Below are 19127 nucleotides of genomic sequence, written 5' to 3' on the forward strand. Positions count from 1 at the left end.
TGGCAGGTCCTCGGTCCTCCAGAGTAGGAGTGTACCTGGATCACAGTGCAGGTGTTCTGTCCTTCTACAGCATCTCTGACACCATGACTCTCCTCCACAGAGTCCAGACCACATTCACTCAGCCGCTCTATGCTGGAGTTAGGCTTTATCCTGGACTCACAGCTGAGTTCTGTAAACTCAAATAGACTCGAGTCATTAAAAGCAGTGATTTAGATTCTGTGTTTAAACCTTTAACTTCTTTTGTCTCCATGTTTGATGATCAAAGTTCCTCGTTGTGACGTTTCTGCTCCGCACAGAGGTCAGCTGTCAATCAAACACTGACCTTCCTTTATCACACATATTTAATTCTCACTTTGTAAAGACAGAAATCTATAATGACACTAACATGAATGTGTTTGAAAGAACTAATGTTGCTGTTGTTTTCTCATTAGAACCCGAGCACCAAGTGGTGGGAGGCCCTGTTGTATTTTGAATAACTTTCATTTCCATTTTGGGCTTTTTCAGGGCGAAATTGTTGTAACTTCGGTTTTCGAGGTTCAACTTCCCTCAAACTACATGTGTGTAGCAACAGCCCCAAGTGTTGGTAACATTGTCCAATTGACACAAAATTGCTCACGCTTCATCAGAGCGTCTACTTGAGCAGATCTATATGTCTGTGCGTAATAATAGTGATGGTGCCACCTACTGGCAACAGGAAGTAAGCTTTGTTTTACAAGTATCATTAAATTTACATGAAATTTTCACATTGCGATAGTGTGGATCGTAATGGGCAAATAGCAGGCAAGGATCGACATCGCGTGACGGACGCAGGAAGTGAAGCGTTTATCCTTGCAGCAGTGCGCAAAACACATGCAACGCAGAGACGTGCGCTTGGTCATCGATCGCTACATGCTTCAATGTGCGGGTGCTCGGGCCCGTTAGTGCTACAACGTAGCCCTAGTTCTCCTTACATTTGCGTTGACAACCTGTGAGCGGTGCTTTCAGTCCGGAGGCTCTGCACAGAGCTGCGTGTGTGTTGCTGTGATTCAGCTTGAAACATTTACATGCTTCTGTTTGTTTTCAGCCCCTGAGGAGAAATCTCTTGTTTTTGCTGCACTGATATTTTTCTAGGGCAACAGTCATGTGCTTTTTTTACTTTGAAGCAGAAATTGCAAAATGAGTGTTTTATCACAATGATCCAGATTCTCCTTCTTCCTTTGATCACATGATGAAGTGAATGTAAAAAATGTATGAAAGGTCCTTTCTTGCAGCAAAGTAAAGTGCACTTTATTACAAAAAAGTTTTTCATTTAGTGGATTAAGTAATGATTAAAACGTAGATTTTTCACAATGAAGTTTGTTGTGTGTAGTTTATTTCTCTGGATCAACCCAGTGAGCAGCTTCCTCCCCCCCGCTCTCCCCAGAGAAACATCTTCCTCAGTTCACATTAATCCGTGATGATCGGTCTCCAGCGAGAAGCAGACGGACGGAGGAGCAGCAGTGACTCACACGTTTCCTGCTCTCGCTTAAATCTTCGTGGGAAACAAAGAACCTAGTGAGTGAATAAGAGGCTCTGGGATATTTGTTCATTATAATATGAGCATTTACAAGATCTATGGTTTGTTAGAATTATGTTTGAGGCACTTTTAAAAACAGCGACTTTAGTGACTGTTTGAAAATACTTTCAAATCTTAATGATCCTCAGAAAATCAATCCCAATCAGTAGGTCAAATTATCATTATTTATTAATTGATGTGCCAAATTACATTGAATCTTAGAGATGTTGTTTAGTAAAGATCCACAGACGATAACCACACGGAGCCTTTGAGCTTCTTGTTTTGGTTAAACTGCCTCGAGCTTTATTTCCAGCAGCAGCAGGAAAACTCTGTAAAAAGTCTTTGTCCATGAGCTGCTCAGCGCAGACAGCCACAGAGCGACTGGTAGAGAACGACTGGTACAGAGCCACTGGTAGAGAGGGACTGGTACAGCGACTGGTAGAGAGCGACTGGTACAGAGCGACTGATACAGAGCGACTGGTAGAGAGCGACTGGTACAGAGCGACTGGTAGAGAACGACTGGTAGAGAGCGACTGGTAGAGAGCGACTGGTACAGAGCGACTGGTAGAGAGCGACTGGTACAGAGCGACTGGTAGAGAATGACTGGTATAGAGCCACTGGTAGAGAGCGACTGGTACAGCGACTGGTAGAGAGCGACTGGTACAGAGCGACTGATACAGAGCGACTGGTACAGAGCGACTGGTACAGAGCGACTGGTACAGCGACTGGTAGAGAGCAACAGCCACAGAACGACTGGTACAGAGCGACTGGTACAGAGCGACAGCCACAGAGCGACTGGTAGAGAGCGACTGGTAGAGAGCGACTGGTACACAGCGACTGGTACAGAGCGACTGGTACACAGCGACTGGTACAGAGCGACAGCCACAGACCAACTGGTAGAGAGCGATAGCCACAGAACGACTGGTACAGAGCGACTGGTACAGAGCGACAGCCACAGAGCGACTGGTAGAGAGCGACTGGTAGAGAGCGACTGGTACAGCGACTGGTACAGAGCGACTGGTACACAGCGACTGGTACAGAGCGACAGCCACAGAGCGACTGGTAGAGAGCGACTGGTAGAGAGCGACTGGTACAGCGACTGGTACAGAGCGACTGGTACACAGCGACTGGTACAGAGCGACAGCCACAGACCAACTGGTAGAGAGCGACAGCCACAGAACGACTGGTACAGAGCGACTGGTACAGAGCGACTGGTACAGAGCGACTGGTACACAGCGACTGTCACAGAGCGACTGGTACAGAGCAGCTGCAGGTCCAGACAGTTTCCTCCCTCAGGACGCAGTGGAGACAACAAGCTGCTCAGATGAGAGTAAATTTAAGATTTAGAATCTGAGGGAATTGTTTCTTTGTGGCTCTGAACACGGGGGCGTGGTCGTGTTGAAACAGAAAAGAGACAAACACAACATCTTCTGAAGAGTCTCTGAAGACGTCTTTGTGGGAGGATTAGTTGGGGGGGGGGATTTGAGGAACGCAGGTCTGAGCAGAGCATGTTCAGTGATTCACTCTGATTCACTGGGACCAGCTCATAAAAACCACTGTTTACAGCGAGTGTGGCTTGTTTTACAGCGAAGCTCCGTCTCCACTCCACCGGGCTCATTCTGCAGGAGATGATATGTGATGATTAAATCCTTCATGGAAAAGATGCAAGGGCGTTTCCCTCAAAAGCAACAAGCGGTGCACTTCTGCTTAGAGAATAATCCAAGAGATCAAAACATCCCAGAGTGAAACCAGGAGAGAAGATCTTTGTCTTTCACTGATTCATTATAATGTGAAAGCTGCAGAATTTCCCTGACGACAGCTTTATTAGTTTTGAAGACGTGGACGTGCCAGAGGTTTAGAGATGAATCCAAAACTCATGCAAAACGTTTTATGCTTCTAACAAATTCATTTCCTGAAGCGTGTGGTCAGAGGGACGAGTCCTCGGCTGAACCTGAGAACACGCCTGGTCAAGAGAAGGAAGGAAGACGAGATCAATCTACAAAGTGACTTAGTGACGCAGGATTATTCACCAGGCTTCAGGGCTGAGCAACACACGAGCAGTCAAACTAATCTCGATTGTTTCCAGCTTCTCCTTTTCACAGCAGGAACAACTGCAGCTGCAGTTTCTCAAGTTTCCTCATGTTCAGTCACAGCTGGGGATTAAAACCTCATTTGACGTCCTTGAAAAAATACAGGAAGGCGAGTCAGGTTTTACGTTTGTGGACTTTTTCATTTCAGCCACAGAAAGCTTCTCGTCTCCTGCTTTTAATTTGAGTTATGTGCAACTGATCCTGGGGTCAGGACATCCCCTGTGGTCTGAGGGTAAATCTGAGGGGGATCATCAAGATCCTTGTAGGAGCAACACAAAGATCCACAACAACTTGTAATTTGTCATATTTTTTAGATTGGTTTGCAATGATCAATAAAAATGTGTATTTATGTTTACATTTTTCGTAAATAATGTTTACTTTCTTAGTTCAAATGTTATATTTTTCGTTAAGTTTTCAACGTCTACATAATCCCTTTGTAACCGTGTTTAGATAAATAAAGTTAATATTATAATAACAGTTTACTTTGTGTTGCCGAGTCGTCACCTGAACAACAGTAAAGACAACACAACACAACCACGTCATGCCAAAGTCGTTTTATTTTATCACCAGGCAAACATTTGATCTTTATACACCGACATTTCTAAAAAGTAAACATTCAGAGACAAGTTGAAACAAATACTCCAATCGAAAAGACCAACAAATCAAGCTACTTAAATATAAAAAATATCTTTTCTCCATTGCACTTCATAAATACAAGTCAGCATCCGCACGCCGCTGTGGGCTCGGCGGCTGGAGACGCCGACCGTGCTACAGTTATTTCATTTGAAAGGAAACCAGGTCGTCTCATATCCTTGTGAAAAAAGGCTGCGTTCACGTCATATTAAAAATGACAGATGTGAGGATTCTATAGCTGCAATTAACTTAATTACTTTAGAAATGTCTTTTACAATTTACTACAGGTTGATTTGATTCCACACAAAGCAGATTCAAGAGCCTGACTATTGAAAACTATAACCTGGAGATGCTCATTAAGTCGTGAATATTTAATCAAATGTTTAAGTGTTCGTGAACAAAAAAGCAGATTTTTAAACAAACAATTGCTTCTTTTGTCGGAGCCTCGGTCGAAAAGGTACAAATCAGTTTATCATCAAATCTGATTAAAGAAAATGCTTTATATTGGAAAAGCAACTGTAATCCACAACTCAAAGATATTCAGTGAATTATTATTATATTTATTATTCTATCATGTTTACACCTCAAATCTTTCAGTTTGGCTTCATATGACTCTCCTGGGAAATCAAATGTGCACATTTAACAAGAGTCAGACCTCGTGTTTATAAAGACCGATGTACATTTTAGACAAAGTATGAACATGATGGCCCGCCACGTCTGTCACATATATCCTGACAAGAGCCGGTGATATATTATACTTTATTCAAACAGAACCCGATTGAAAACAACATGTACACAGAATCTGAACGTCCGAATGTTTATAGTAAATGATATGAAATTGAGTACGAGTGTGAGAATCACAGCTCCCGTCTCGTGGGGACTGTGATTCTGCAACGTTTGGTCTCTTTACACAGAGGAAACATGGGAGTATCAAAGTGCTGCTAGCTTGATTGTAATTTCCTCCCTCCCCCCCCAGCCCCCCCCCCCCCCCGGCGACCACTTCCCGTCTTCTCCTTGTTTTACGAGGCCGAGTCACTTCTCATGTTTCTGCCTGTTTCCTCCCATGTGACACGAATCCGCCTCTAACCCTCGAATCTGCTGCTACAGTTTGCTCGATTTTTTGCAATTAACAGTATAAATGAACATCATTGGTTTTCATGAGTTGTGATACGGAAAACAAGAATATTCACGGATGGACCGTTTCCACCATGTGACACGATGCGAGTGGACAGACACCAGCAGGTGTGAACTCTTATTTTATTTATTTTTTTAAAGGTAAAGAGAACAGGTTTTTTTAAGAGAATATCCCGAGTCCATGTACAACTATACAACGTTGTGTTGCCGCTCTGCTGCGTTCACAGCTCACAGTCCTTAGTGTTGCTCGGAGCAGGGAGGGAGGACGACCACAGCTCTTACGCGTTTTGCTTTTTTAACTTTGTGGTTAAAGTTTCGTATTTTGTCCAGCTCCAGTCTTGGTCCTTTAAAGAGGAAAAACCACTTTGTTAAGATTTGAGACGATCAAACAGAATTAAAAGTGTTTCTAATGCAAACTGAGCAGCAGCAATAACATTATTACTTATTTGCAAATATCAAGTTAGGTTCAAATTTTTCCCCCTTTTTAAATATGGTAATATTAGCCTAAATATAAAAAAAAGGGAACTCACCACTATGCTGTTGGCCTGTTCATCGGCCGCCTCCTGCATCAGGCTGGTCAGCTGACTGAGGTACTTCTGGTTCTCCTGCAGCAGGCGAGGAGCTGCGTCACTGACAAGAAACACAAAGTCTGTTAGAGACGAGCCGTCTTTTGCCTCCTCTTCCCCCAAATAAAATTTGTCTGGAGCCGCAAAACATATTTGATAACAAAGCTGATAACATTTTATATAAAGTTATACTATACTAATCTGTAGATTATTGCATTTATGAAATTATAGAACAACAATAAAGAAAACTGTTGACATTTTATTTATTTTTACCTGTTACAACAAAGGGAAACACCAAATGCTTATGAAGAGGAGAAGAAAATACACAGGCAAGTGTAGGCCTACTTTGAAATAAATTAAACGCAGAACTATGTAGGGTTATTTGAGTCATCCCCATATTTGTGGGAAATGTATGAAATAAGAAGAACCCTATTTTGAAATAAATAAAAACATATAGCTGCAGCCTATATATTTTAGTTGGCGTTGGCGAAATGTGAAAACAAAAATTGAAAGCAGATCAGACTGGAGGCGGACACAGAAGCTGAAGCTCGGTAGAAACCACTCCGGGTACTTCATGACGGCCTGATACGATTATGTTTTTAAAAATTGTTGTGACTTAGTCAACCGCCAACATTTTCGTTTCGTCTCGTTAACGAAAATTAAAATAGATTTCGTCATAGTTTTTATTTTCAAAGATCCATTTCGTTACGTCTTCGTCTCGTCTTAGTCATGGGAAAAGGGGCGTTAACGAATATTTTTCGTTATCGTTATCGTCAACGAAATTAACAGAACTCCCATCACACCAGCAGCGGGTATGAATCTGACCCATTTAAAGAGACATGTGCTTCGTGTTAGTTTCTGTCCTTTACGTCCTGTTGAAGTCAAATGTCTGTGTTGAACGTGGACGGTAACTCAGAGATCCTTCCGTGTGATCGGTTACCTGTCGTTGGGCCCGGGCAGGGAGGTCAGAGGATGAGGGGAGCTGACTGGTTGAGCCGACTGGGACCACGGAGACACCTGCATCAGGTTGGACGACTCGGGACTGGCTGCTATCGAGCTCCGGGACGAGTTCTGGGCCTGAAGGAGAGAGAGAGAGAGAGAGAGAGAGTTTCTACTGAGCAACGACGAACAGACGGACGTAGGAGTCTACCAGAAGGAGTTCAGTGTAATTTGTCACAATAAGCAGTATTATAATTATACAAGTTGTGGTCACAGTGACTATTTGACCACCAAACTTCCTCCTTGATTCCACATTAGAGGAAATTCCCTCAAGTTCCTGAGAGGCAACATTCAAGAGAATATGACAGACGTGACACCTCCTGTCAGGTGTTCCAGGAACAAAGCCCCGATATCAGAAGTGAACACTTACACATGCGATCTTCAGTAAATGCCAGAACTCTCTTTGTCTCTTTATCTGCATCTGCATCACGGTGTTGTCAGCATCCTTGATGCTCTCCAGGGTTTTCTCAATCCGTGGAAACAAGTCAATGATCTTCTGTTTGCTGATCAGGATCTTTCTGTTGGGAGGACACAGCAAACCTTAAAATAGAACAATGGCTCTTTGTGGTGTTTTCAACAGACTCTTATCGTGTAAAAGGAACTTTAAAGTAATTGTACAGCTCATATTTCCAGGAGATAGTTCAGATACTCGGATTGTACCTGAGGTGCGTGTACAGGTCTTTGAGGACCTTGTCTTGGTTCTGAACAGTTTGAATAATGGCCTTCACCATCTCAGAGCTGTCGCAGCTCACGTCCGTCTCAGAAACTGAGAGAGAAGAATCAGAAAAACACTGAACACACGCTCCACTTTGAGGAATGCATCAAATCCTCCTTTGAACATTGTGGGCACAAGTAAAGTTGATTCTAAAATGTGCGTTTCTTACTTTTACACCTCATCTTCAGTTGCTTATAGAGCTCGATTGCCTTTTCCTCTCTGCAATAGAAAAAGATTTAAAAATGTGAAAAACATAGATTCTAAAGCTCTGACATCATAACAAAGAATTGTGTATTGTGAAGTTCTCAAAAATCCAGTGTTTGCTAAATGCACCAACACAGGAAGTTACATCACAACACTGTCACAGCCCCTTCAGCTCATCGTACAAGAGCTACACACAGTTTGTCTGTTTATCTGATGTGAAAACAACAACCGCTCCAGGACCAACAACCTCTGAGGAAAGCGTGAACCATCCAGTGTAAGAAAAGAAAAGGCTGTTTTAGTGCTGGATGGTTTCTCATGTGCTCAGAATTCATTGTAAAAAGGTTATTTTTTTAACAGACTCCATTAACACTCACAGCTGCTCCATCTTGTCTCCTTGGCGTCGGGCGTACGGGCTCCTCTGAAGCTCCACGATCTCCGAGTGCAGCGCCATGATCTCGTCATCCAAGTGGCTCACCTCTGCCACCTGCAGGACAGAAACAGAAATGGATGGTCACTGTCAGGCTTTGCACTGAGACAACACCAGAGGACAGTTTGAACGCTCCACACACACGTGTCTTGTGTTTTGTCAGCATTCATCACCTGTGCAAAGGCAGCGGCTCTCTCCTCGTTCTCCTGCCAGGCCTTCAGCATCTTCTCAGAGGCTTCGAGACGAACACAAGACAAATCATAAGAAAAAGAAAGGTCCCGCTCAGAGTCGTAAAAAAAACATCCTGTACGTGAACTCAGAGTAAAACCAAAGCTGCCAGTCAACACTCACATATGCCGTAGTGCATCTGATCGCTGTATTTCTCCAGGTCGTACTGGATGCTGCTCTTGAAGAAATCTAACTTGGCTTTCAGCTGCTGAGAGAAGCCGAACATGCTGTTCTTACAGCGGGTCAGGTTGGTGTTGTACCGCAGGAGGCTCAGCCTGGAGGAGGAGGAGGAGGAGGAGGAGGAGGAGGAGGAGGAGGAGGAGGAGGAGGAGGAGGAGGAGGAGGAGGAGGAGGAGACAGTTAACAGTCTAGGTATTTGTATGACGACATGTTCTGTCTCCAGTTAGCTGTGATTTAGGGAACAACAGAAACAGAAATCTTTATTCAAGCTAGAATTGTCCACACAGACAACAGCCGACAGTTATCAATGTCATTTTAAAAACATGGACGAACATCTGAGAAAAACCAATAAGCTAAACAAAGAGCTCAGTCGGTCATGTGACTCACATTGCTGCCCTCTGTCCTTGAAAGAGTCGGCTGTAGTCGTCCTTCAGGCCACAGATGTAGCTCACAGCTTCTCCCCAAACCTTCTTCAGCGCCACCAGGGGCAGCTGCGTCTTGGCCTCTTGAACTGAGAAGGTTCAAATGAAACTTAGGATGTTTTTCAGTGTTTCTTTCCTCTAAATCGTTATAAAAGTTTTTGTAAAGAGTTAAAAAAGCACAAAGTCTGAGGTAAAACAAAATCCATAGTGTTGAGGACACTGGAGACAATCAATGAAGTCGTCATGAGCAAATATATTCATCACAGTAAAAATATCTTCTGGTATAGATTTTGAACCCGTCAGTTTAGACAGGAGAAACAATGGGGAACCAGCGATGTGTTTAATATTTTCACTACATCAGAGCACACTTATCTGTTTCCTTGTTTTCACAGAGTCTCATCAGCAGCATGAAGAACTTAGCAACACTCTCACCGATGGTGCTGACTTTGTCGGGCAGCTGTCGGGCACTGAAGGGACCGGAGTACGTGGTGATGCTCTTGTCGAACAGGTAGACGATGTAGCTGTCCCAGCCTCTCTGCACAGCGGAGCAGGAGATCATCAGTTACTGCAAACACCTCATTACCGGGTGGCTCCCCTAAAGTCCCTGAGCGCACACGCAGCCAGTGTGGTATGAATCATGAGAAGTGCAGACGCAGCTTTTCCTGCATTCTTCTCTACAGCCCTGAGACAAGTCACTTAAAGAGCTTGTAAATGCTCCAGAGGGAGAGAAGAACATTAGAAGAAGGATTTTTTTTTTTACTGTATTAGAGCTCGAGATGGTTGGATCCTATTTTTCTGATCAGGGCTCCAGACTAACTTTTAATTATTCAATTATTATACCGTTTCTTGACATTTCCCATTTACACTTGTCATGTCTTAACGAGGGTTTGATTCAAGTGGTTTGACTTCAGTATGATTCTCAGAGAACTGAAGCTGTAAACTGAACCAGGAAACCTCGGAGCCAATGCAGTGCTACAACTACAACCTGATGAACCTGAGGTCTTTCACACGGTTCACGTTGCCTTTTGACTCGTGGAACTTTCCAGTGTGAAATATGTCAATGTTAACGCTTCAGAATCAGAAATCACTTTGTCTTAACCGAGCTAAAACCGATTTTGCCACTGACGCTACAGCACAACTGCAAACTTTTTGTACATATCTAAGACATTTCCATTGCTAGTATCGGAACATCTCTGAATAAAGCTGGAGACAGTGTCAGTGGGTTTCAGAGTGATCCTTATTCAACCCACCACTCCGTCGAGGACGCACTGCGCCGCGGGCTTCCTGGGGTCCAGTGACACGCCCGTCTCCTGCAGCAGCTCCTGGTTCACCACCTCGATCTTGGTCTCGGCCTCGATGCGTTTCTGCAGGCTGTGGAGACTCTCGTCCGGAGTCAGCTGGAAAGAGTGGACCTGAGCGGTGGTCATGTTCAGGATGTGGACGACCTGGAGAGGAACGATGAGCAGAGCGTTTACATTCTCAAACTCAAAGGACTTCAGATCCAGAGAGCACTGACTCAAGGGAAAAGTCTGTCAAAACTCACCTTGGTGCTGAGTATCTGCTCCAGTACTTCGAAGCACATGGGTTTCTTGGTGTCGGGATTCACTTTGCCTCCTCTGTGGAGAGGATCCCACTTCAACATCAGCTGAAGCAGAGACTCCATCGGCTCCAACATGGTCCTGTGAGACAGCAAATTAATGACATGTACCAGGAGAGAGACGAGCAGCAAACAGCAGACACGTCTCTCATCGGATGGATCGTAACAGTCGCAGTGTTCCGACCTGCTCAGGTTGTTGGGGTAGGGGAGGTGTGTGGAGAATCGGACTTCTCCGCTCACGTCTTCCACCGCCATTATGTCTTTAGGACCTTTGTTCCGCACTTTGGTCGCCCTGTGAATGAAAAGAGACGAGTAGAGCAGAAATAACTCATCGCGTAATCGATCTACAGAAGAATCATCAGCGATCAGTTTGACTATCAATAGAAATCATACTGTCAAACAAAAGTAGTGGAAAAAATCCCAAACATCATCTGATTCCAACCGAATAAAATGTGTGAAATGTCTTTAATTTACATTGTGGATTTAATTTTATGTTCGAAGTCCATGTTTGCGATGTTTGAATGTACAGACAACTTTCACTGCTTTACTGTGGTTCTTAATAAAACTTAGAAATGTGATGTTTCTGCAGCAGATGTATGGACATTAGAAATAATGAATTTACAAGTGTGAGTTCATGTTCAACTCGAGTTATGACTCTGAGACGAGTTTGATCTGGAACATAAATCGTAGCAATCGGATACTTTAACTTCTAAATTACTGCCACTGCCTCCATGAGCTGCAGCTACAACTGACCATCGTGTTGATTAACAGACTGAACTGTTGCTCAAATAACTCACTTCTGTCATAATGTTTTGCTTTTCACATCAACTCACCACTGCACAGGTTGAAGGTTGTGCAAGAAAGGACGGAAACCACAACTGCACTCGAATATCATTGTGCCGAAGCTCCAGTAGTCCACGGTGACGGTGTAAGGCTTGTTCTCAAACAGCTCCGGTGCCTGCAGGGAACAAGTGCTGCATTTCATCAGAGCACTTTTCACACATGAACTCTGGAGAACGTCCGCACACTCGGCTCCAGACGTTCTCCGGAGTTTCTCTTTCACAAACCAGGACTTCAGCAGGAGATTCTCTGCTCAGACGCATTCATAGTTTCAGGGGAGATAATCCAGAGTTCGGTGCGAGTTCGAAAGCAGCTCGTGATGCATTTGGTCGATAATTACGTTTTCCACTTTGAATTTAGTGATAAAACCATTTTCTACTGTTTATCCTGTACATGTTTTAACTGTAGTATCTCTACAGGTCATTATTAGTAAAGAGGAATAAAAGATTTAAACTCCTAATTAGAATAAGACATTGATACACGAAGATCGGTGCAGTTGTTTGTCTGAGCTCTTACCAGGTACTGCAGCGTGCCGACGAAGGAGGTGCACAGACTCCCCTGGTCCAGGTCTTTGGCGTAGCCCAGGTCAATGATTTTGTGAACCAGCTGAGGCAGAGGAAGAAAAGCAAATGTGAGATAATCTAATTGAAGGTGTAAAGTCAACCAGAGGAGGCAGAAGATCAAAACGTGGCAGGTTACCTTTCCGTTGATGTCCTGCAGCACAATGTTCTCAGGTTTAAGATCCCTGTGGATGATCTTGTTTTCATGCAGATACTGGATACCAGCTCCTGGAGCAGGAGTCAGAGGTGAAAATGAACGACTCTGAAAGACACGACTAAACCAACGAGGTGAACAAAAGACAATATACGTTCGTACCAACATCGTTGAGTAAGGACAGCACTTCACTCTCTTTCAAACCGCAGCAGTTTTCAGGTTTGCTCAGAACCTGCGACGAAGATAAAAGTGACAAAGTCAGGACACAGACTCATGAGGTTAGGGTTAGGGACTTTAACACGGTGCATATTTATTTACATTGTCACATCAGTAATTAAGACAAATGTGAACTCAACACGATATTCACACTAAACTGAATTCCTGGTCTGGTCCATCACACTCATCTTGTCTTATCTGTAGTTCAGGTGTTTCAGTGTGGACGCAGATCGTTATGAAAATGACCAGTAAACACTCCAGTGAACATCATGTATAGAAGCAGCTGCATCACGCTGAACGAGTGTCTCACCCTCCTCAGGTCTCCTCGGGAGCAGTACTCCATGGCCAGCAGCGGCAGGTCGTTCAGGGCGATGTGGCCCATCTCCTCTGGGACTTCTCGGGCCGTCACAACGTTTATGTGATTCAATCTGAGAGAGAGACACAGAGTCAGGACTAGGGACCGGAATCAGCAGGGACCTCCTGATACGATACTATCACGATACTTAGGTGGCGATACGATATGTATTGCGATTCTGTGGGTATTGCGATTCGATATTACGATTTCCTGGGATTTCTTTTGGGAATTTTTGTTTTTTTAAGTACTGGACCATGGAAAAATGTTGAATCATACCTTCAAATACAACACAGTCAAATTCACTTAGAACTTTACCAGTTTTATTTCAAATATTAACATTAACTTAATGACTGCCGGGCAGCCAATAGAGAAAATAAATAAAAATGTGCCCTATTATTGTATAGCCCCTGTCAACTGCACACAAACTGACAGATTAAGAAATGTAAGCCACTTAGGCTTCTTTTAAACAATAAATAAAAGGTTAATTAAATAGAATGAATAAAAGTTGACTTAAAATATAAACTTTTTAATAAACAAAAAGTAGGCTATTGTTGTTAGCATGTAGGCGATACAAAGCTAGTGCTTGGGTATGTTTAGATTCTTGTGCAAAAACAAGAGCTGGTCAACTTGCTCCCTCCATATATCCCCCCCGTATAAACCAATAAATATGTTTTTTTTTTAATTTTTAAAAAATTGATTTGGGAGGCAGCATGGCGATTTAAAATCGTCATTCACAAGAATCGCGATTTGTAACTGAATCGATTTTTTCCCCCGTCCCTAGTCAGGACTTCATTATAGTTTAATAATCTTATGCTCCATCTGCATTGTCCAAAGAACATCTGTGCAGGTGCATCATCATCATCATCAATGTATCAGACAGGAAGTAGATAAAAAATAAGTACAAACTTCTTCATGATCTGGATTTCTCGGCTCCATCTGTCCTTGTTCCGCGCTGTGAGCTCGAGACGACACATCTTTACAGCGAGCTTTTCATTCGTCACCTACAAAACAAGCAAAAGAAATTCCATTACGATACAAATACATTAAAGTTAACCCAAAAATTCAGTTTGTGTAGTTTTGCAGGATTCTTGTAGTCATTCACTTGATTTATTAAGTGTAAAATAAATGTAAATTCTTGCACAGCTTGAAACCAATTTGTAGGACACGTAAGAGTCTTGATATTCTGGCCTGAGGGACTCAAAGGTTTCCAGTGAAAAGCTCAGACAGCCCGTGGAGGTCTCTGCTCGGCCGGTTAAGGATCCCAGCACCTTTCACTTTTGCTTTCCTGACTCACTGAACCAGATTTGCCAGCTGAATCTGTTGAATCCCTTCGTCCTTGTGTCTGAACAGTGTTTCCTGTGCCACACAACCCCATGGAATGTCTCCACCCTGCGGCTGAACCGTTGGCAAAGGGCTGGTGAGCGGTGACGAGGGAAGCGGCGCCCGAGATGTTCTGGAGGAGGAGCTGCGTGTGAGAAGGGAAACGTCCGAGCCTCAGACCTTTCCTGCCGGCTCCATCGTAAGGTGTCAGAGTGATTCCACGTGAGGGTTGTTGAGATATCTATGTTTTGTTCTTTATCTTATGAATATATTTTACTATATTTTACCTACATTATATCCTGTGAATCAATATTAGCTGTGTAGTCTATAGAATTAACAGTATTACAACTGTTTCTTTTATCCTGGAGTGATATATAATTTCTGGACTCAGTTACAGGGTCAAACACAGAGCGCAACCATCTGAGTGTCAAACTGACTGCAAAGTGCAACTTGGGGAAAGCGTGAGAAGGTAATTCATCTTGAGATTTGAGATAATGAAAGCACGGATTCTCAGGAAGGAGAGAGGATGTGCCCGGACTATAACAAATAACTATTTCATGAATTATTATGGGAAAAACATATGAAATCCTCCTCTAAGGTCTAATCTGCTTGGTCTCTCCACTGTAAAAAAACTCCCTTATTGATAAAGGCACAATGGTGAGAGACACCTGGTGGACTGGACCTTCTCTCACCATGATGTGCTTGCAAAAAACTGCACTTTGAGAGAAAGTTCACATCTGGCCAATTGCTGAGTGTCCTGAAGAAAAGAACCACCTCTGTGTTGCACGCTGTGTCTCTTATACTGTGGACTTGGGAAAGGGGGGGCTTCTTCTCGACATGATCGAGTGACCTGGTGACGTGTCCAGAACAACCCCAGAGACTCTCTGTAAGTATTGTTCTTATACAATAAACGTATTACTGTGAAACTTTTGAACACTGAACTTGTCTAAATTATTAACCTTTCCCACTTGAACCTCGAATGAACGAACACGCTTTCTGGTCCTGAAGGGACCGGGCTCGACAGGAGACAGAAGGACAATGTCTGGAAAACTCCCAGTGAGCGAGTGGGCGTGTTGACGAGGTTTCTAACACGTGAAGGTAGAAAACTGAAAGAATACAAATCTCTCAGGATTAGGGTTGCAAAATTCCAGGAATATTCAAAGCTGGAAACTTTCCATGGGAATATACGGGAATTAACGGGAATATACGGGAATAAACTGGAAATGTTGTGGGTAATTTATACTAACTGTATTTACCTTGTCATATACAGACATAAATATAAACATTTTGTTTTGTCATAGGCTGATTTGAGCCCTGAGGAAACTTTGGGCACTTGACTATATGCTTCTGCATCGTTGTGTCATTCTTAACATAGGTCTTTGCACAGTATTTGCAAATGTACACAGCCTTTCCTTCTACATTGGATGGGGTGAAATGTCTCCACACATGAGAGAGTGCACGTGGCATTGTTCTGTAGAATAAGATGAGAAAAAAGTTTGTAAAAAAACACTAATGCAATGCCAGAGATATAAATAGTTAGCCAAACAATTGGAATAGTCTGTAAAAATATTTTACAATTGATGGATAAATGAATGGAAATAGGCTAGATGAACAGATGAACAATCCTCAATCAGCATGTTTTCCCCAGTAACATCATCGGAAATTTACTGGCAACTTTCCGCCCCTTTGCAACCCTACTCAGGATGGAAAGTGAAGCCAAACCCATGTAACAAGGACACACACACGTTGTTGTTGTGAACGAGTCTGACCTAGACCACACATCAAACACAAACTCCAGAAACAAGTCAGAACCCAATTTTCCAAAACTTGTTTTTTAGGAGAGATCTTAAGGAAGAAGTTCAAACTGCTGCACGTTCAACAATCACTGTTTAGTTGTGTCTCCACTTTGGACTAGTGATGTGTCGTTCGTGAACGATTCGTTCATTTAGAACAAATCCTTACAAGGACTCGGGAGTTACGAGTCCTCTCAAAGAGAGATTCGTTCATTTTCTCGTGGCCGCGCATCGGGACTGTTGCATCGGCTCAGTCAAGAAAACAGAAATTATTCGTTCACTTCCTGACTGGGTTTTCGGGTACGAGTCTTTGGATAATTTTTCACGTGACCTGCATTCATAGGCTCAGTACTGGTAGCTAGAGGAAACAAATGATTCGTTCATTTTGACTGGGTCTTCTGATACGGATCGTTTTTCACGTGACCTGCATAGGCCCAGAAGAGTAAACAGAAAGAATTTGTTTACCTCGTTCACTTTCGCGTGACTAGGTTTAGTAAGTCGAGAATGATATTCGTTCACCAGTCATAATTACAGGTTTCGTTATTTTAACTTTTTCGTACTTTACTTACAGTTCAGTGTAGCGAAATAGTTTGCCGTGATAATTAAATGCTAGTATGATAATAAACGACCATTTCAAATCACCCAAACTGTCATGATACATTTTAATGTAGGAATTCCCCCCCCCCCCATTGAAATGAACGAATGACACGAAAAAAAAGATTCGTTAATTTTACTGAACGAGATTCAAAGAACCGAGTCGGTAAAATGATCCGAACTTCCCATCACTACTGTGGACCTGAAGTTGTGTGTTGTGAACCCAGTGGAGTGTGTTGGGGGGTGAACTGGTTCCACTCACATGATGCTGGTACAGGTAGACGTGGGCGAAGCCTCCCATCCCCAGCCTCTCCTTCAGCTCCCAGTCTCCACAGCTCTGGTTCTGCCTGAAGGGAGGTTTCTCCATGACTACACCTGCTCCAGCCATTAGTCGGGTTCAAAGCACAAACACTGAACATGAACAGTTTGTACGTGTGGGGTTCAAAACGCTCACACAGACGTGATGATAAACTGAAGGTACATTCGGATTCTGTGAGACATGAAGGTGAAATTGGAGCAGAGACGATGGTCGATTAAAGAATGATGATCAAACATTGAACGAGAATTCTCTGCAGCTTTTTTAAATGTGAATAACATGTTGTTCACCAGATGTTTAGAGATGAACATTCATGTCGCTTTAAAAGGTTCCTTCCACTTGAGAGAAGCTAGCAGGCGCCGGGACGAGGCTATGTCCTGGAACGAGACGCAGGCTAATGCCAGTTTACTTTCGATGCTGACACAGTCACGCTGTCAGACTGACGTGACACACAATTACATGTATTAGTAACACAAAGCACGTGTACACATTCATCGGGTTATACAAAAACACACAAAGCTAACTATTCCTAGCGTTAGCTCCTGTGGCTAGCTGTTTAGCTAGGAGACCAGGAAGTAGCCAGGTCCCGTCGATGTCTTCACCAGCTCCAGGAAACGTCAGAGCTGAGATCACCTTGTGTTTCCAACACAACACGTTCAACACAGGTTCACTACACAACTACACGTTAACACAAGTGAACACAGGTGGACACAGGTTCATTAAGGTAGTTTCACACTCACTGTGACTTTCTGCGACGCTGTCATGAGCCTCTGTCTGTGTGTGTGTGTGTGTGTGTCTGCCTATGTGTGTCACTGTGTGTGTGTGTTTGTGTGTGCGCGCGTGTGCGTGTGTGTATCTTGTTGTTTTCAGCGCTGCGCCGTCTGTGTGCGTGTGCGTGTGTGTGTGTGTGTGTGCTTTCCGATGTGACGTCACCAGAATCCGCGGCTGTGCCTGCTCCGAGCTGCGATCAACAACTACACAACGTGTAGTGTTCACTTGAAGTTTAACACAACACAACATAACAAAACATAACACAACATAACAAAACATAACACAACATAACAAAACATAACACAACACAACACAACACAACATAACATAACATAACATAACATTAAAAATAACATAATACAACATAACATAACACAACATAACATAAAGAATTGCAACACACCACAATACAACCTAACTAACCTTACCTATAACAACCTTAGCCTTAATATATAACTAACCTTACTTATAATAACTAACAATCTATAACTTAACCTATAACTAACCTAAAGTGAGTCGAGGCAGCGCTACACAACGAAACATCACTTCAAGTTGTCTCCTGATGTATCTTATTATTAATACAAATTATGATTTGATCAATAAACAAATATAAAAATATAAATACAATACCATTCAATTATTTTATTTTATTTTATTAGGACTTATGTCGCAAAAACAATGACTGAATGATAAAATAGAAAAAAATGAAATAAGAATTCTTAACTAATAAGTAATAATTATTTCCATTCTTAAAATTCATTTCTTCATTAACTAATGGATCATTTTAGACATAAAACAATAGCTCAAATCAACAGGTTAATAATCTTTAATATTTCCATCGTCTACTGATGAATGATCTTATTTCTCTTATCAGATTAACTGAAGGGAAACATCATCAGTAAAAGGTGCAAAGATATTCAGTTTAATTTGATTCTTGACAACAAAAAGCTTAAATTTCATTAATTGAATCGTCCAAAAATGAAAACCATGAATTTCATTTCATAGATAATCTCATAAATTCCACACAGACACAGTAAAACCTTTCAAAACACTTTTATTTGAATCTTCTCTTCCTCCCGAAACGAGAGGCTCACACACAAGCCTTCCTCTGTGACCTTGAGCAAGGCAGCGACACGTGGAGCCGGGTCACATCTCCGACCTTTGACCTCTACACGGACAAGAGCTGATTCTCTAAAACACCACAGCAGTAAATACAGCCACTTCCTTCAGGCACATTAATAAAAACCTCAAATCAAAGATGAGCTCACGGACATGAGAACAAAACGTCGCCCTTCCTCATACACTTGTTTCCCCTTCGTTTAATACTCGAACAATAATAGAAATGAACTCAGGCCGTAATACCTCATGCTTTATTTACAGGTCACATTCAGAAATGAGGCCGGTCAGCATCACAGGGCCGTCGCCACGGGAACCAGTGCCATGGTGATCCTGCAGCCGCTCGCTGATGTATGTGAGGGG

At 42.8% G+C, this 19127-nt stretch overlaps 1 protein-coding gene across 1 annotated transcript; it reads right to left on the reverse strand.

The window, feature by feature from the left end:
* Positions 1-5500: 5500 nt before the first annotated feature.
* On the reverse strand, positions 5501-17749 carry LOC133028291 (inhibitor of nuclear factor kappa-B kinase subunit alpha-like). The gene is made up of 22 exons (XM_061095486.1): positions 17618-17749; positions 16824-16936; positions 13761-13855; positions 12810-12927; positions 12446-12515; positions 12269-12357; positions 12086-12175; positions 11563-11687; positions 10914-11021; positions 10676-10811; positions 10383-10577; positions 9565-9667; positions 9098-9221; positions 8654-8805; positions 8476-8537; positions 8250-8359; positions 7841-7890; positions 7617-7722; positions 7327-7474; positions 6898-7034; positions 5922-6021; positions 5501-5735 (listed from the first exon to the last, which is right to left on the reverse strand). Exons 2-22 carry the CDS (start codon positions 16926-16928, stop codon positions 5670-5672), a joined length of 2289 nt encoding a protein of 762 aa, XP_060951469.1. The 5' UTR covers positions 16929-16936; positions 17618-17749; the 3' UTR covers positions 5501-5669.
* Between the last annotated feature and the right edge of the window lie 1378 nt (positions 17750-19127).

Source organism: Limanda limanda, chromosome 21 (genome assembly GCF_963576545.1).
Source record: "Limanda limanda chromosome 21, fLimLim1.1, whole genome shotgun sequence".
Classification (NCBI taxonomy): Eukaryota; Metazoa; Chordata; class Actinopteri; order Pleuronectiformes; family Pleuronectidae; genus Limanda; species Limanda limanda.